The sequence below is a fragment of the Clupea harengus genome, chromosome 19 (assembly GCF_900700415.2).
Source record: "Clupea harengus chromosome 19, Ch_v2.0.2, whole genome shotgun sequence".
In the NCBI taxonomy this organism is placed as follows: Eukaryota; Metazoa; Chordata; class Actinopteri; order Clupeiformes; family Clupeidae; genus Clupea; species Clupea harengus.
Window position 1 is genome coordinate 11,570,307 of NC_045170.1, and position 20,137 is coordinate 11,590,443.

Below are 20,137 nucleotides of genomic sequence, written 5' to 3' on the forward strand. Positions count from 1 at the left end.
ATCCGTATAGAAATAGCATCCATTGCTCCACAAAAAGCCATAATTAAAAATCCTATTGCCTCGGAATCCGTACAAACAGCCATTTTGAAATAGACAGGATTTGTTTAAATGGACAGGATTTGTAACACGTTAGTTAAATTGACCAGGGATGCAATCAGTTTTGTTGCGTGCTGTTACATAAAAATCTAATTTTCATTTTTTTCACCTTCATTATTGCTTGCACAAAAGTGAAGCCTTTTAAGACTTAATGAATAAAGATCCCAAATGAATGCAAACTATGTTTATTAAAATATTAATCAAGTGCCTCTGGGCATATCTTTGGAGATTTTGTAGATATTAAACCAGAAATGATCCAGGAGAAAAAAACTTGCTAAGATTCTTCATTAAATGAAGCACAGGTAGTAGTCTTACGACAAGATCAGGCAACTGGCGCAAGCAGTACAAGGAAAGCAGCCTGCACATAGGACAGCTATGAAACACAAAATCCTCCTCTCCAACAATATCAACCATTTAATTGATTATACTGCTTACCCTTTGGAGGTCCTCTGAAGTATCCAAATCACCTGGCTGTGCCAGTTCCACCTGAATACAATCAAGAACCTTGCTAATTGCTTCTTTTGCACAAGTGTAGCTTTTGTCCTCAGCCTCGGAGATTACCAGGTGTCAAAACACATTTCTGAGTTTTTTTTTTTAAAAAGCTTTTGCAAGTGCCGAACCAGATCGTCACATCAGCATCTTCTACAGTTGTTTGAGAGTTGTCGTGTGAAGGTCGTATATCCTTCTCAACGTACTCGTTCATGTCAGACCATGGGCTTGCTGGAGAAGCAATGGAGTATATGGCCTCCAGAAGTTTCTGTACCTTATCGATCACTGCTATGACTAAAACAGAGACAGCACGCTGAACTTCCAGGAGAGAAATTTGTGGGTCAGCCTTGGATATGAAGGCACCATCCACTTGGTGTGAATCTAGACAGTCTGTTAAGCTTTTGACAGAATGCCGTAAAACACCACTCACATGCTTTGTGGCTTGAATTTAAAACTCACCCTCTGAGAGTTCAAAGTTTTCTTGGTGAAGGGACTGTTTCATCAGTGTCATTCTCATCACCAAGGCTATGAATAGGTGACTCAGGGGTGGCAAAATAGGTTTCAATAGGCTTCAATCTGCAGTATTATATTTTGTCTGGTTGGGACAGCAGGTGAAATATCAACTAATGATTTTTTTATATACTGGCAAAATCCTGCTTATAAACTCTTTTGTGGGGTTCTGGAGATGAAATCAATGGGTGGATGTTGGGGTCTACCAGATGGGGATGCTCACACTCACTGAGGGTATTTTGCTCTGCTATGGGTTCCACCAGCAGATGTTTGTCTTGGCTTATTCCCTTGAAAGGCATGTGAGAAAATGAAAATATATGCTTTTGAAACTGTACCAAACAAATTCCCCTTATGTGGCTTCTCACACTCTATCTCGGTAGAATATAGAGACTGTTGTTTACGCAGCGGAATCAATTTTTTTAATAGTCAAATTATGCCTCAGTGTCAGTAGTCTTTGTTTCCACAGGAAGTGTGAGGGACCGAGGCGGTCACCCCACGTTATTCCGGGATGTGGCGACTGGACTTGGTAAAGATGGGGAAAACAGTGCTCTTATACAAATATATATATTTATTTACACGGACCAGGTTGACCCCACAATGAACAAAGAAATCATATTACAAACAGTTCTCACAGTAACTCAAGTCCTGGGCTCCTAGGCACCTGCTTGGCCCATTTAGGCCCAATACTGGCACACCCGGGGCACAATCCAGGGCCCAAACTAAGTACAAAACTAAGTACATATATCAAACAAGACACAATAATAAAGCACACACACGGCTCACAGTGTCCACACAGATAGAGACCCACTATGCACAATATCAGTGCACACACTAGTTACAAAACTATGCACAATAACTAGGCACAATAGCTGTGCACAAACATATGCTTAAAATAAGGCAGAAAACAAGGCAAACAGTGTTCAACTAAACACAGAATACACTTAACCTCACAACAAGTAAGTGTTACAACCTTCTTGCCTTTCCCAAAAAGCCTCTCTCAGTCCTCTCAAGGAGGCACCCTTTAAATAGGGCACAGCCGCTTTGGCTTAATTAGGTGTAACCATGGACGCAGGGGAGCCGGGACCCAACCACTATGGTAGGGGAGTCCAATAGTCTTAAAGGGCACCATCCCTTCTTGCCACAGTGAGGAGGGGGAGAATTCACCTTCTCACAGGAAGGAAAAAGAAAGAGCTCACCTGCACCCTGTCTGGCAGATAATGCCAATCCATGGCCTCTTACAGTTTTAAGTACAGCTTCACTCACAGCTGTAGGAGCATTTGTTTGAAACACCTCCTTGACCGTTTTTGAGGCCATTCATCAGAAGAAGACTTTCTCGATGTCCTTGTCCTTCTGACACTCTTGAAATAGTCCTGGTTGGAGTCAGTGGTGTTGCTTTCTAAGGTCATTAAAGAACTGGAACAAATCAGTCACCAGGTGCATTTGAGGATAACATGACTCTTCAGACTCCTTAGACCAGAAGTCTTATCAAGTTCAAAATTAGTCAGGAAACTCTCCTAAGGTCACACTGTGTGTGCCGTCACTGTGTACTTTCCTGAGCACTAGCCTGGGGCCATAGCTGCTCGCTCCTAGTACTGGTTGGTTGTACTGCTGACTTCAGTGGCTTGCATGCTTACCGCCGTGTCACAGCCTGCTGTGTGTGTGATGTTTTTTTTTTGTGCATTCAGGTCAGTTCAGGACTGGACTGGTTGGTTGTACTGCTTAAGGCAGAGAGTAATGAGCTGAAAGGGCATCCGTTGCCTGCAGTGCCTCTGCTTGTGTTTCTCAATGTCAGGGGTAGATGGGAAAACCACTGGGGGAAATCCTAGCATGCTGGAATGACTGAAGTTTGAGACAAGAAAACTCTAGACAAGGAAACTCTAGACAAGGAAACTCTACACCAAAGGCTCAGTTACGAGAATGAAAAACAGCCCGGTATAAATACATGAGTAATCATCTGGTCATCTGACCAGAAATGGTGACCATGTGATTATCGAAAATGATAATCAGACAAAAAACAGACATAGGCAGGTGAAGGTAACACCGGCATCTGAGATTTTATAGTTAATAAGGATATGCCATTGTCAATAATTCAATGTATCTTATACCTTCAATGGATAAATTAGATAAGCTAAGGTGAAGCGCTGTGAGTGAGTGTGGAACTTCAGCCTCTGTCTCAACAATGTGTGGCCACCCATTGTTCAAGATTAAAACCTGATTCATGACTGACAAATATAATACTAGATCTTCAATATATGGTATAAAATCAAAAAACATTACAGGGAATCACAAAGCAGGTGAGAGTCTTTGGCCAAACAATGTCCCAACTCATGACAGCTAGTCCATTGGTACCAATTATATTTGTGCAAACCGGAATGCATTGAGTAGTTCTATGGAATCTCTTGTGGCTGGTACACATTGCCAGTACAAGAACACAACTGACACTGACATCGTGGGATGTAGAGCTGTTGCACAAGATGTTTTCCAAGAAGTGGTTGTGATTATGAAGAAAATCGCATTGCGAAAATTTAATTATCTCTCACCCACTCAAACAAGCAGGCACAGTTGAAATGTGTAATGTAGTCAATCTTATCTCAACAAGTAAAAGAAATTAGACTTACAAGGTGGCTCATAGCATCAGCAAATGATTCCCATTCCCTTCAGAACAAACCATTTTAACTGATTATGAATAATTATTAACTGAATTAATTGATTATTAATAGTGTAAGCGTAGCTTGTAAAGCACCTGGTAGAGCAAGATCACAGGGCTGATACCCAGGGAGCGCACTACCCGATTAAAAAATATAATATATAATATGTAATATAAAATGTATATCTGTACTGTGCTGTAAGTCACTTTGGAAAAAAGCATCTCTTAAATAAATGAATAGGTATGATTAATAGTTTATTGATATGGCCATGGGCGTCGCCACAATATAACTTGGGGGGGACACGTCCCCTTCACTTTAAAAAAAAAGTCGTTTGGACCCCCCCACATTTGCCATCAAAATATTAGTGCATGACTGGTCTACGTTACGTTCTGGTCAGCGTTCTTTCTTTCCATTGCTTCACTATCAAATCCGTTCCACTTTATCAGTGGGGGGAATACCCATAGCAATAGAAATCCACTCTGCGTTTTCCTGGTTTCCTACAAATACAGCCTCATCACGCACGCAGATTCAACTCCCATACTCCTTGATCGAAGCGTCTCGCTAGCAGCTAGCACTTGGTTTCAGTCAGACTGTCCCACAGACGAGATGGACATAAGAGTTTTTTTCGAGGAAGAGGAAAGTAAGTCAGAGTTGCCCAAGTTTTCCCTTTAGTGGCCAAAGCACCCTTATGAGACATTCTCTGGCTGTAATAGCATTAAGTCACAAAGATCCTTCTGCAAACATTATGGTTATAGCTAGATAAGCAAGCTATTTACCTAAAACTAGCAATAGGCAATACCATACTTTATTTACCCATGGAACAGCATTTGTTGATTTCTTAATCTGGGTCTGAAATACGTTGTGCTTTTGGCCGTGTTCAGACCTAGGCGTCTGTTTCGGGCAGAAAGCTTTGACCAGGAGGTTTTTTTCAAGTAGCTAAAAAAAAAATGCTGGTGTTTTTTTGTATTGCCATAACAACCGTGAGCTAATCTGGAGTTAACGTTAGCTAACATGCTAGTTTTTCTAACGACTTTTTAAATCCTCCTTTTAAATCTTTTGCTCTCATTAAATGGAGAATAAAGTGCCAAAGTTGTCAGTGTCAGTATTCTGTGTATTACACCAAAACATTATCCTGGCTATCACCAGACCAAGCTCAATCTTATTTAAGATTGCAGATCGGGCTGGTTTACCCAGTCTACCAGAACATAATAGTAGTCAGTAATTGCAGAGGGGGGGGGGGAGTGAAAGAGAGAGATCATTTTCTATCTAAAAACATGGTAAATGCTAGCCTGGATGCCAGACGAATTTAGCCACGCCCACAACATTTTTGGTCGGGAAGTTCGGTCTGGTGTCGCTCCGTTGGGGAGAAACTATCTAAACTAGATAGACCAATCAAATTGTCAGGGCGGGCTTTATATGATGATGGACAGATGATCAACCCTAACGTAATCAACCACGTCACCAAAGAGCTTTTGGGGTGAATTCGTTTTCAACCAACATGGCTGCCGTTGGAGAGCTGAAATGTGTAAATTCGAGTCTGTTTTAGAAGACATTGACAGCACATTAATTTTGAAAGAGGAACAGAGAAACGCGATCAATGCATTTGTCGATCGAAAAGATGTTTTTGCCGTCCTTCCTACGGGATCCGGTAAAAGTTTAATGTATCAGCTGGCCCCATGGTCTACGTTATGGTCATACGTTGCTCTGATTGGTTCTATATATATCCAATTGAGCGAAGAGGCATTTTTTTTCCTGGTTCGGTTGAAACACGCCCCATAATCACAGCCCAACGGAGCGGTATCAGACTCATATTCTGACTAGAATTATGAGTATGACATCGTCAGGCTAGGTGAATGCATCAGAATGCGGGAAATTGCATCTACAGCTTTCAAAAAAATTCTGGGGGAGAAGCCCCAGTCCCCCGCCAAAATATGTCCCCCCCCACTCTCAAAATGCTGCTGACGCCCTTGGATATGGCTTTCTAAAATGGTAAATGCCAAAGGGAAATTTCCTTCATCTGGAACATTGAGGTGCTGATGGACCCTAGCACCTTAGTATTTCTGATTTCACTCAGCCAGCAAGTAACAGCTTTCATATTCTACAGGTAGGTGTGCAGAGCAAAGAGAGCTATGAGACAGAGGCCTCCGTGAGTTGCCTGCTCTGGACAGTAGAGGGCAGTGTTGCTCATCGATGGCGTAGACGTGGCCAGCCTGGTCCTGATCATTTTAGGTCATCCCCTGGTGAGGTCTGATCGTTCAGTATTATGTGTGAGTCACACTGGCATGCATGCTATACTTTTTTTCGTCAGGAGGAAATAAGGCCTCCTGTCTGGCCCTGCTTTGGTAGCTTGCCTTTTCAAATCAGGCTGCCAAACATCAGGCAGTCAGACACATTTATACTTCCATATTGTAACCACTATTACTTTGAATTATGCACATGTAAAATCTCATGAGCTGGGCGTTTTTTTTTTTTTTTTTTTGAGAAAATGATACAGCTATGAAACAATCATATAAACCACTTGGTACTAGGCTATACTACTATGAAAGACACTGTTAATGCTGCACAAAAAAGCAACTTGTGGGGACTGGCGACAACAAAATGAACTTCCATGCCTTATTTGGCACTTCTACTTCATTTTGAGTACTATAGTGCTGCACCTGATAGCAGTTATAACTTATTAACATTAGATGGAGTAACAACACAGCAAGCACCAGCCTGTTGTTCTGAACTGGAATAGTGAAAGATGCCGTTACTGTGTGGTTACTGCTAAGCCTTAAACCACTAGTGGCGAACCGCGTGTATTGCAGTCATTGTGACACAAATTAGTTCATTTTAAACAATGAATAACCATCTATGGTACTCAAAACTGTATAAATGGCGACATGATACTTATTTTTTTCACCAAATTTGTCTGTGTGGCTTAAAGAGACGCTTAACAATGTTTGTACAATGGCAGCCTGTAGCACTTTTGGACATGATAATGTTGAACATTTGGACAGGTGACTCTGTCCATATGACTCTGTTAACCCCCTATTACATGTCTGTGTCAAATTTATCAAGTTCAAATTCATCATTCACATGTCTTTTGACCAGTTATATTTTTGGCAACATCCTATGACCCCATTGCTCCCTGGTTGTTGTGTCATACACTTAATTGATGATAGTCAGAAAGATGTGTTGTGGAACTGTAGCTATTTTGAACTGCAAGCACGTCATACATGATACCGTCATTCACTTATGACACAGTTATGAGAAAATGTGCTCAATCAAGTTCAATGCCACTAATTTGAAACCTCTATGACACCATCTTAGTTTCAACAGTAACAGACTGACCTTTGTGTTTGAGTGTGTGTCTGTAATATATGTGAGTGTGCACATATATACGTGGCGTCTATAGGCTTGATATGAATGTATGTGTGGGCGTGTGAGTGTGTTTGTGTGTGTCAGAGAGAGAGAGAGAGAGAGAGAGAAACTGTCAAGGAGAAAGCAGCTGTTTTTTAGTCATTTTCTTATTTCGGCTCTACACTGTGTGTTTATCACATCAAATCGATACTACACTAAATCGACTCTACAGTCGGTACTACATCAGTCATGCATTGGAATGATTCGGTAGTGCCCATTTGATGTTCTGTTGTTTTTAACTATAACTGAGCAGTTTCCATTTAGTTATAGAGTTATTTTGCTTTGTGCAAACCGGAATGTATTGAGTAGTACTATGGAATCTCTTGTGGCTGGTACACATTGCCAGTACAATTACACAACTGACACTGACATTGTGGATGTAGAGCTGTTGCTCAAGATGTTTCCCAAGTAGAGGTTGGGATTGTGAAGAAAAACGCATTGCGAAAATGTAATTATCTCTCACCGTTTGTGGTTAACAAGCAGACACATTTGAAATGTGCGATGCAGTAAATCTTATATTTAATTCTATATTTCATCCTCATGTGACCTAATTTGGCCATTTTGACTTCCTTCCTTTGGGTCTCATATACAATACTCTTCCATGGAGTCTTCAGGCCATCGTGACATGGAGCAGTTTTTGTAAGTTCTCCAAAAGTACAATCTTAAAGGATATATATATATATATTCTTCTGTATAGAAGACAGAGACACTTACTGGCAACAGAGATTTGTCAAAGCAGAATGCTACAAAGATGATGACCAAAAGGATTCCAAATGAGGATTATTATTAACAGCTGTAGGTCACAGAGAAAACCTTTGAGATTTCTTAAATATAAAACAAAAAGATGAAGGACCGTTTCTAACCCAACCACCTTATGGTAGAAAATTGCCGATGCAATCTTCATCCACCAAAGTAATTTGTAGATCTCCCAGTCTGTTGTGTGTTTTGGCAAACATCAAATTCTATAATTAGGAGGAAGTTCAACAGGAATTGATGTGTGGCCTATACATACAGTATATATGACAGCATAAGTGAAATGTATAATCCTGTACCGTTCTTTAAGGTCCAGAAGCATGTATGTACAGGCAGATCCGTGCCCAGGACGTAAAGTTTACTTTTTGCATTTGTGTTGTGGAAATGTTCCAGTAAAGATGAACCTCTCAGGACAAAAAAAACAGAGTACACAGGAATTTTCATTTCTTGACAGCCCAGTCGTTCACTCATCTCTTTGACAGTTGCCATGGTGCCTCATGCTTGCTTTGGTTCTGTGCCCAGATCACCACCATACCACCTTTGCTTTATCTGTGGTTCTGAATATTTTTGAGATTTCAAAGAAGTAGCTATTCTGTGACTCTTTCCTGCAATGTGAGAATGTGAGCTACACCCGAGCCTTCTTCTCTTGACTTCTCCAGTGGACAGACAGGGCTCAGAGACAGGAGGTGAGGTGTGGGTTTACAGAGACAGACGTGGTATCAACGCACATCAGCAAAGCATGAAAATCTGTGGGTACACAGGAACGCAAAACACACACACACACACACACAAATGGGGCCTTTGTTCATGCACATCTAGATTAACCCTGGATACAAATACACTCTCTTGGACACACATACACAAACTCACAGATTTGCACCTGCACAGACTATAACAGGTACACACACACACACACACACACACACACACACACAAAAGCACAGTCTCTCTGTCTGTCTGTTCTCCTCCAGTTCTATCTTTCTGTTACTCAAACTAGGAGCATAGCATGCTGCTCTCTGTGAGGCCACAGCCTAACAGTCTACCACTGACGCTAGCCTTTCACACACTTCCTCCATGGGTGCGTGTCCTGGCCACTGATGTCTGTCTGACAGACATGTCACAGCCGCACCTGCTCCCCTCAGGCCTGTTTGAAATGGTCTGAGGTATACTTCAGCCCCCCCCACCCCCCAACACACACACACACACACCTACACACACACTCACACACAGACACACACACATACACACACAATTTCCTCAGTCCCTGAAGAAAGCAAGAAAAACACATTCTGTTTATGACTGAAAAGTCTCAGAAAACATACAAGCCCTTTACTGTAACTGCTCGCTCTCTCTCTCTCTCTCTCTCTCTCTCTCTCTCTCTCTCTCTCTCTCTCTGACGCAAACAGAAACCAGGAACTGGTGACATCCCTCTCTGAGACTAGGGCTACTTTGGAAATATGAGCGTACCTCTGTTTTGGATTTTTTGGAGTGGAAGTACATCGTTCAAAGTGCATTCTGAAAAAAATGAATTTGCAATGTGTATGCATTTGTACATGTATAAATGTATTTCAACTTACTCAGGTTTGATTCAAAATACGAGAAGATTTTCAAAGAAATATATTTTTGGATTATTCAGTTGAATGATTCACATACATACCTACATACACATACACCGTTAGTTGTTCAGGCAGAGGTTATTATTTGGTTAAAATAAGACTTAGTAGAAACATTTTCGAAAATTAGACATTTTGATGTGATAGTTGACATAGTGTTGCCATTTTTTTTACATTGCTAAAGGCCTTCTACTGTTTTTCTTTTTACCAAGTCTATATGGATATAAGAAAAAAAAGGCAAGTTTTGTCCACTTATATTTGTACATAAGCATTACTCTTGAAGTAACCTTATAAATGTTAGTACGTTTTTATTGGTAGTAATCAGTGTGCTAAATTTTTATTTGGGACGTTTTTTGGGGAGTTTTGGGAATTTTGACGCATTTCTGTTTCGGAACCATCATCTCTCTCTGAACCGACGCATCCTTCTTCGAAGCACTGCTAAATTTCCCATCACCAAACTGAAGATGTTATATATAAAAAGTCGAAGTATTGCGCTCGACGTGAATTCCACCCAGTGCCAACCCCCTGGTCTCAGTTCCCCTCTTTCTAGGAATGTAATCTCAAAGACAAGAGACATCAGAGGTTGTGCAAGGTTTGTTAGCGATAACAAACACATTCCGGACAGAAAAGAGAGTGTGTTTTGTGTTTGAACAGACATTAGCACACAGACAAAAAGTCTACCTACAGCGTTACTTTCCTTACAAAAGTTTTAATGAAAATAGCTTCTGACATATAAAGTATCAACATATGACAAACAGAGTCAAAAATAAGCTACATTTACATTGATGTACAAAAATATCCTACAAAAAAATGACAAAACATTTGTAATTCTTTAAGTACAGTTTTGGAACAGTGGAGCCATCAAACCCGTAACATTACATATCAAGAACATAATGGTTCTTTCCCACAGCTGAGATTCTGAATCTGTTTTATGAGGTACTGGCTTTGTCTATTTTCATTTTAATGTGTCTGTCTTTCTTTTATTTTAAACATTTGGTTAAATAATTCCTGAGGTTCCTAAAGTAACAAAATGGGATTTAACTTTCCCCAACATATAAAAGTCCCTAGTCCGTGTGTTTACATCATATATGAGCAAAAATAAAAAAAATATGTAAAGCTTTCAAACAGAGTTATACATACAGAGTCAAACAAAACAAACAATAAACCAAAAATATCCATTTGGAGAGTGCAGTGTCACAAGCTGCTGCTACTGTTGGATCTATTGCAGTGTGACCTTGAAATAATTTAATGTAAGTAATATAACTTCTCTGTTGTTTTTTTTTCATCCAGTGATTGTCATTCAATGCAGAAAGGTTGTCCTGAGCAGGGAATGCAGACTTCTGTTTGTTCGCATCATCTGCAATGGTGTGTCAGAGAGCAACGGATGCAATCTTCATGCCAAATGCTGTCACCATTTCCTCCTACTGAGAAACTAAGACTTATGAGGAAGTCTTGCATGGCTGAACTCCCACAAACTCCCTGTCTTTGGTCGAAGCAGAGCATTAAGCCTCTCCTTTGTCTTTCACACACACACCAATACACACACACATGCTCACCTTTATGAACAGTTAATGTGAAATTACACGGAAGACCTACACCTTGAATATCCTGAAAATTGCCCATATTCCTCAGAAAGACCAGTGCCGGTGTCACATATCAACCAAAACAAGCACAACAAGAAAAACCGAAAACTGCTTGCCAATAGCAACAAAGGAAAAAGTCCTTGCAGCAATAAATTAAAACGATAAGCATATAAATTACACATGAAAGACACAGTTTAACATGGTCACAAGAAGGAGAGTGGAAAAGCACCCTCTCTTCCACATATACAGTATAAAGTGCCAGAGTCAGGGTGGAAATCCAGCCTCTGCCATATTTGGAATTCTCACATTGTTTGGTGCCGCTCTCAATTTGGTTTGCCCCTCTATCTCTCTCTTTCTGTTCTTTGAGGAGAAGAACTTTAAACAACAACAACAACAGACAATACATTGTGCTTGCTTTTGTATTTGGCATGGATCTTGTTGTGAGGAGGAAGTCACTCTAAGAACCTCTACATGTCCTTTTGATCAGTCAAATCATCCCTTGATCAGTCCCATGTTACACCTCTATCTTCACCCCGTGTGGCCGGGGGTGGAAGTGCACCACGCTGGCCCGCTCCTGGTGGCCAGCGGTGGGGCTGTGCTTAGCGGCCAGCGCCTGGAGTAGTCGCCTCTCCGCGCCGCGGTCCTCCTTCCCCTCCCGGCCCTCCATGCTGGCGGCCAGCCAGCGCTCCAGGGCCTCTTCTCCGTCCCCGTGGCTGAACGCGGCGCTTCGAACCAGGGCCTCCGCCTCGGGGCTGGCGTCAAACCTCTCCAGGAGGTGGCCCACGGTATGCAGGTCGACCAAGGAGGGGTGGTGGGTATTTGAGGGCAGGGCAGGGGAAGACGCCAAGCAGCAGAGGCGCTGGTGGAGCTGGAGGCTGGGCAGGTGGAGGAAGGCGGCAGTGCAGAGGGCACAGCGGTGCGGGTGCTCGTGGGAGCTGTGCAGGCGGCGGTGGAGCTTCAGGTGGATGTATTGGGTGAACTTGGTGCAACACAGCTTGCACTGGTAGGGCTTCTCGCCTGAGTGGAGCCGTAAGTGAGTTTTCAGGTTGCTCGTGCTGCTGAACCGCTTATGACACACCTGTGCAAAAGAACGAGTCAAAAGAAGAGAGAGAGAGAGAGACAGAGAGAGAGGGAGTGTGAAAAAGATAAAAGGGAGGGAAACAAAAGAATAGGACAAAACAGGTTATTTTCTATCTCGATACAGATTCAAAAACAACACCCAAAAGATAAAAGCAGGATATAACTGCATTCACATTCACATTCTTAACAGTCTGTCTCTATTGACATGAAAACAGTGCCCTCCCTGTTGCCAGACAGTCCCGGCCTGTTTTTTTTTTTTTCATCTCAACAAATCACGTCATGGAGCGCCACTTGAATAAACACCTCCAGCATGCCCTGTGTGGCAACAATGCCTGACAAAAGGACAAGGATTCCTTCCCTTAAACTGAAAAAGGTGAGGTGAAAGTACCTCAGCTGATAAGTGCTGAATCATGCGGCGGTACATAAGGGCGCGATGTGGGCAACAGGGCAAAACAAAACAGAAACATGGCACCCAGTCAGACTGGAATTAACAGGTGGGCCGACTCACCTGGCATTCATGAGGTTTCTCTCCCGTGTGGACCAGGTGATGCTTCTGAAGATGGGCAAGCTGGGTGAAGCTCTTCTTGCACAGGTGGCACAAGAACGGCCTCTCCCCGCTGTGCACACGCAGATGCACCTAAAACACAGACACAGAGGTCAGACAGGGAACACACCTACTCACTCAGACACTGTCTACATACCAATGAAGATTTTGACCCTATTGTAAGTTCATTTGGATGAAAGCTTTGACCAGATATACAGCAAATATAGGAGGCAGAAAAGAGAGGTATACATTTACCTTGAGGTTAGAGAGCTGTCCAAACGTCTTGAGACAGATGTTGCACTCGTACTTGATCTTGCCATTCTGTTTCTTCAGGGGGTAGGGCAGGGCCTTGTATCCGGGCGTTTCGCGGCGGGGTGAGGGGCCGCTCTTGCCGTTGGCCAGGCTGAGGTTGATGGCCTCCTCACAGCCCGACGAGGGCTGAAACTGCGGAGAATCTGGGAAGTGTTTCGGGACTGGGGAGATCTCCAGCATGGCAGGGACCCCGCTTGGAGGGGAGGTGTTTGGGGGGCGCTCTTTCAGGCCACCGGGTGGAGGAGGGTAGGCTAAGGTGGGTAAGTCAGGCTGAGCCATGGAGGGGAAAGGCAGGCCTTCGTTGCCCAGGAAGGTGTTGTACCGCAGGGGACCTCTGGAAGGGATCACCCCAGGAAAAGGAGAGGAGTACTGGGGCAAGAGCAGAGGGGGGTAGTGGGGATTGTATGGAGGTAAGAACTGGTATGGAGGTGGCTGGAGGGGTCTGGAGGGAGTGTAGAGAGGGTAGGAGGACACCAGGCCCTCGCGATGGTTGTAGAGGCCGTGTAGGTGAAGGGGGAGCTCTGGAGCTAGAGGAGGGGTGCTTCGGAAGACCTGATTACCCAGGCTGGTCTCCATGAGGTCAGACTGAGGAGAGGGCAAAGAGTCAGGCTCTGGGATGACAGTGGTGGTCTCATCATCTTCCTCTTTCTCCATCTTTTTGCTAAAGTCCATGACCTGCTGTTCCTCCGGAGTGTCGGGCGGAGTGTCCCTTTCCAGGATTCCGACCACATCAATCTTCTCATCAGAGGAGTCGTCGCACTCGTTTCTCTCCTCCTCCTCCTTCTTCTTCTCATCCTCTTCATCGCTCCGCGACCACGCTGGACTCAGTGGTGGCTTTACAGTGAAGCCCCAGTGAGGTAGGTGCTGCTTTGGGGTATCAATCAAGTGCTCTACAGAGAGAAAAACAGAGAGAGAGAGAGCTAAAATTAAAAATCGCATTTTTTGATTCAAGGGTGATAGTGAGTGAGTTATTTTCATTACTTCACCACAAACAATGTAATAAATGCCATTCATTTTACGTGCTCAAGAAACTGGCATCATAAAAGGCCATTATAAAACTGACTTAAAGTCCAAAGTCATGGTGAGCTCACCATGACATAACTCTCAGTAGACGACTCGTGTCACAAAAGCACTCCTTTAGCAAACACTCCCCCTCATATCCTCCCTCCCTGCCCACTTATGGTAAATGGCGATGCTTTCAGTTTTTGAATGACGGTAAGGAGATATTTGGCTGAGTTTCAGTATGACGTTGTGGTAGTACTGCTATCACAGATTAGCCAGCGCGATTACTTCGTGGGAGTCCACGCAGTGAGAGTGGGGCTGTGTGTGGGTTGCTCAGTGTGCTTCTGGAAATAAGACTGAGAAGAGTGTGTGTATGAGTGTGTGTTCCTCCTCTCTTCTCTTTTTTACGTGTTTGTGACCAATAGTGATAGCCACAGCAGAATGTACCGTGAACGTTTGTATGGGATAAAACGTTTGATGAGATAAGACAAAAAAAAAAAGAAGAATATCCAGCAAATGACAATTTCAATTTCTGTTTCTGTCAAGCTTCATTCAGATACACTAGTGTTGTGTTGAGGGATAGGTTCCATAGAAGTCAGTTTGAGGTATTTGCTTACAGAATTTACAGGCAGCCACAGTAGCTGCCGTGTCATTACTAAGGAAAGGAAAGTAAAAACAGTGACCCGTTTTAAAACCATATGAAGTGACGGTTACGGTAAACCTCGCCGTCTCAGGGGAGCTAAAATGTCAAGCAAAACTGGCATTTGAGATCTTTACTACACCTGACACATAACAATACTATCAACTCTCATCACAATATTTTGACATTTTCTCTGTGAGGCATTACAGTTTGCAGAACCATTTAATGGCATCTAAATGGTTTGTAAAATCTTTCCCACACAGAATATACTGTGGCTAATCAATTTCTATAAATGGTCCACTATTAAGTGAATGTCCTGTTACTGCCTCAAGGCCAATCAACATTTATTAAAATTCTGAACATAAAATGATAATATATTTGCGTGTCTCTGAGTGACCTCGCTGGAATGAGTCCAGGGAAGAAACAATTAGATATTTGCCATGTGGTGCTTTAATGATTAGCCTTCAGGGGCTTTGTCATATGACTTTTACGAGCAGTTGAGAATTTTCTGAATTTCCTGGCTCTGTGCTGTCGAAACACAGAAGGGATCTTCCATTTCCACATGGGATAATTACTGGCGGTTAGTGTCACCACAAAACCCACAGTAGACCAAAATCTCTGGACATGTCTACGTGACTCAGGTAATGTTCCACAACAATGCCGATGTCTCAAGGACTGGTGAGTAAGAGCACAGTCCACACAGCCCTGACGCTCCTAATCTTATCCCTATCACTTTCCATCTCCTTGTCTGATGTTCTAAAATAGACAGCGAGAACGTGACACACCTTCATCAACACACCCCTACATGACTACCATGCACAGACATCCTTTCTCACTCTGTCACATACGTACATAAGTGTGCTGCCAGATGAGAATCTCTTTGATGTGGATTTTGTAACTCTACCTATTATTCTGGCATGGCTGATCTAGACGATTGAGGATGGCACTAGCCGTGTTTTCTTTTATCGGGCCAAGTAGTGCGAGCCAAAACCAGTTGCGTCTCCATTGTCACTTCCCAGGCTTCCTATGGGCTTACAGCCAGGGACTTTTGACCTGCCGATTACCCTTGGGCCAAGCTGGGCTAACGGGTGCTTGAGGCTCAGAGAGGTTCAGACTAGTCAATATCAAATAACCTACATGCTACCAAATAACCTTAATAAAAAATGGAGAAACGTTGGGAGCTGGTCAGCACGTGCAATCATGTCTCTGCTTAATATTTGGACTAATAAAAAATGCAAAATGGTAGCTTGATCAAGTAGAAGACTGAACAACCAACACGACAGCTGACAACCTGATTAACAGGCTGACATTGGTTATGCCTTTGAGCTATTCAAAGGAATCAGATTAAGTATGTAAAAGGAACCGTTCATGCCCCTAAAACTGTCAAACCACATCAAATGCAAACTACAAATAAGAAAACATCTTAGAATTACTGTTCGAAGTAGAACCTACTTTTACACTTTCTTGCCTATTTAATACATTAGAATATATTTAATTAATTTAAAGGTCATTGTTCAGAGCTTATACATATAGATTTATAATACAAAACTAGGGATTAGTTGAACAAGTTGACTGATGCCCTCACCTAAACCTTGTTATCTTAAACATATACTTTCATTAAGTCAGAGACTGGACACTGTACTTAATCTTTTCACTGTACACACAGTGCCTCACAGTTCTAAAGAAACTTTCCTCTGAATCATTATCCAAATGTGTAGTATACAGTAACTGTAGAACCACAGAATACATCTAGACATCAGTGCAACTGCAAAAAATAACAATAAACCCCATAAAGTCCACAAAAAGTTTCCACAGGGGGTAGAAGTGGACTTACTGTGTTTGAGGTGTTGCTTCTCATCCTCTGTCTGGCAGCGCAGTCGCTGGGAGAACTCCTGACTGTACCAGACCAGCAGCTCCTGCTGCGGTTGCACCGGCTTCATGGTGTAGAAGTAGATGTCCTGGCCGTTCTGGCAGGCCACCAGGTTCTGTTCGGCCAGCGAGCGCGCAGGGTTGACGAAACGCATCCAGTTGCTGTGGCGCACGTCATGGCCGTCGATAAAGTGGAGAAACTGACCCCCGGAGTAAATCTGTTCAGAGGGAACGACAGGGAGAGGATGGCAGAAGATACGGAGAAGAAAAGAGAAGAAGAAGAAGATCTCATGAGCAAAACTGACCAGACAAACTCTATGCGTTTCACACACATTACAGTCCTCCCCTTCTATTAACTACACCTCAAAAGCTAATTGATGTTCACTGCAGACATTCGCAGCCATCAGACAAACAAGGACAAATGCGATAGCAATTCCACAGTTCCAGAGTAAAATGACATTTGCCCATCAAACTGCATACAACTGAAGTACTGCAACTGCTGCAGCTATCAAACTGCCCATCTGCCTCTGAGCAGCAATCTAGTTCTTCAACAAACACTCTGAATAAATAACCCTAAATAAAAACATCCATTATTCCCAACTGCTGTAACTCCAGTGGGCCACTAGTGAACCTGACTGCCCAGAGGAGTGCTCCAGTGGACAGCCAAGCCTGCTAACAAATAGTGTTAACTAGTCACCTCTGCCATGTACAGAATGTGTTCTGTGAAGCTTCTCTCTAATCCCCTCTGTGCTTGTCTTCTGTTTCTCTCTTCTCTCACACTTTCTTTTTTTTTCCCTCAACAATGTTTCTGCTTCTGCCTTCACCACACCAGGAGTGTGTCTTTCTGTGCAGATGCGCAGGTGTATTTAAGTGTGTGTGTGTGTGTGTCTCGGTAAGTTTCTGTTATTGCTGTCAAACGAGTGGCCTTTTATGTGCTATGGGGTAGTGAGTGGAAGGGGGAAGGAGTTCTGACACGCCCATAAACACAAGGAGGGGATTTTTTTTAAGTGCTGTGTCAACCTACATGCCTCCCGTAAGATTCCACCCCTCTCGAGAAGGAGTGGTCTATGTGAGAGTGTGACGTGATGACAGAAACACACGTATGCACACGGAGCGCACACACCTGTCAAAGTCACGTGAAAGTGTCTTGGCGTTCTCCCAGAGCACTCTCACTGGTGTGACAGTGTCAGAGAGAAACTGGGCGGGAACATAGTGGAAAACACGAGCGTAGTACTGAAAATGAACAAAGGGTGACTAAGGAAACGAATGGTAAAGGAAGGGAAAAAAACTCCAGTCTGACACAAAGAGCGACAAAGTTATTCAGTGAGAAATGCACTAGCGGGGGGGAAAAAATGTCTCTTTCATTTCAGGGGAAAAAGGTAGAAACTCCTGGCCCTTCTAAAAAAGCAGTTGATACATAGCCCACTACAAAGAAAATCCTTCAAAGGAAGTCACATCGACAGTCGGTTACAAAAAAAAACCTAGTCAGGGTCTGTGCGTGTGTGTGTCTGTGAATGAGGTGGCTGACAAATCCACGTTACATGTGAAAATGAAAGTGGCCCTATCACTGCAATGAAGAAATACTGTGTGTGTGTGTGTGTGTGTGTGTGTGTGTGTGTGTGTGGTGGGGGTGTTAGAGGTGAGTGTGTGGGTTTATATGTGTAGCAATTCTAACATTTCCCTTCACTGACAAAGCAGAAATGGACTTTCAAACAGAAAGAATCTATGGACCTCAGTTACAGTAAGTATTACGCAGCTAATACAGACAAGGAAAAGTCCCTGCATAGCCAAAAGGCAAAAAAGATACTTGGATTTCTCTCTCTCTCTCTCTCTCTCTCTCTCTCTTTCTTTCTCTGTCCTCTGTGTGTGAGTCATTATTGGGGCTGAGGGTAGGGTGATGTTCATTTATCGTGGGTGATTGTGTGGGACTGGATATTTTTGGATCTGGCATCTTGTCCCCTTTCCACCGAAACTCCATGTAAGAGCTCAGAATGTCTGTGTGTGTGTGTGTGTGTGTGTGTGTGTGTGTGTGTGTGTGTGTGTGTGTGTGTGTGTGTGTGTGTGTGTGTGTGTGTGTGTGTAAGATGGCTTCAATCAGACGGACTCACCCTCCAGAAATACTTCCGGTTGGCCTGAGGCGGGACGTTGTCTTTGGTGTAAATGTCTCCCTGGAGGGGTCCGAAACGAGTCCCCTGAGGAATGTACTCCTTACTAAACACCCCTGTGACCTGTTGAGAATAGACAAGAAAACAGAAAAATGTAAATCATTTAAAAACTGCACTTTTGTTTAGCTGGTTATAAACAAGGGAAAGCTGAGTAGGTCTGTCCTGATCTTAATCTGTTAGCGAGAAAAGACACATTTATTTATTTATTTTATCTAAGGTTTAAAATTCACCAGCAAGTTCGCAACTAGTTTTCCTATTTAACTACTACATTTTCTGTCTCTCTCTGTCTGTCCATTCACTCTCTCTCTCTCTCTCTCTCTCTCTCTTTGTCAGATACAATGACTGCATCAGTCCTGGGTTTTCAAGATTTTTTTTCTATTTTTATTTTTTAAGCCTCTGTACTCAAATAGACCGTTGGCAACCAGGGGCGCCTTTGCCTGAAAGTAACACACATTCATCGTTAAGGACTTAAACGACTCAGAAGGAATTACACTTTCCCCTCCTCGGCCTACTCCACTGACCTGGTGAACCATTGACACCTGCCTCACCTGAACTAATGTCCCTTCAGGAAGCCCAGGGCAACAACACCAAAGACACCCAAGTCCAAACTCTGGCCACCACCCCCCTCCCTTTATAGGAAGGCCCCTGGTAACACTACTAACTGTTAACTGACACAGCCCAACAATAACAAGAGAGACTGTTGGTGAGCTGTGGTGTGAAAGGGAAGGAGCCACAAGTGTGTGTGTGTGTGTGCGTGGGTGTGTGTGTGTGTCAGCAGCTAAATTAAATTTGTGGTTTTGTTTACCAGGAAGCCCCTGTTCTTTCTGTCCCCGTGTCTTTTTGAAAAGATAGAAATGTGGTCACAGTGTTTCGTCTGAAACATTACTTAAAAAAATGCAATTGGTTAGAGGTTTGGGCCTTCCCTGGTTTTGAACAACTGAGAAAGATAAATAAAAGAGAAAGATGGTAGGAGAAAGGAGGATGAAAATGAAACATCTTGAAGAAGGACGGGGAGGGGCGGTGTGGAAAGGAAAGCGAGGGAAGGGCTCGAGCTCCAAAGGTTGGCCCCATGCTGCATGGCGTCACGTTGCACATCATGAGACAAGAGCCACTGTGACAGCAGAATTGTGTTCGGTAAGCGTTGCGTGACTAATGAGTGATTAACTGCTCACTGCTGGGGGTTTAAGTTGCGAGGGGGGGGGGGGGGGGGAGTATGGCTAAGCGAAGTTCACCACTTGACAGGAGCCACGCCACAACGCCATCCCCAAACCCGGGCCCCCACCCTACGACAACCTGCCAGGACAGTGTCGCGCGAGCTGCCAGGAGTCTTCGTCAGCCTCCAAATGAAAGTAATCGTTTAAGGGCTTAACCTATTTCCTGCTCCTCTGGTCTTGGCCTGGTGCAGAGCAGCCCCATCTGCCACGTGCCCCC

The 20,137-nt window shown here is 43.4% G+C and overlaps 1 protein-coding gene across 1 annotated transcript in view; it reads right to left on the minus strand.

Annotated features, from left to right (window-relative positions):
- Nucleotides 1-10,204: 10,204 nt before the first annotated feature.
- The window catches only part of prdm1b (PR domain containing 1b, with ZNF domain), a 14,200-nt gene continuing 4,267 nt past the window's right edge, over nucleotides 10,205-20,137 (minus strand). Inside the window, exons 3-7 of the mRNA XM_031586680.2 lie at nucleotides 18,650-18,769; nucleotides 16,507-16,759; nucleotides 12,974-13,920; nucleotides 12,683-12,811; nucleotides 10,205-12,172 (exon numbers count right to left, since the gene is read on the minus strand). Coding sequence (XP_031442540.1) covers nucleotides 11,609-12,172; nucleotides 12,683-12,811; nucleotides 12,974-13,920; nucleotides 16,507-16,759; nucleotides 18,650-18,769 — 2,013 coding nt within the window. The 3' untranslated portion in view covers nucleotides 10,205-11,608. The remainder of the gene's footprint in view (nucleotides 12,173-12,682; nucleotides 12,812-12,973; nucleotides 13,921-16,506; nucleotides 16,760-18,649; nucleotides 18,770-20,137) is intronic.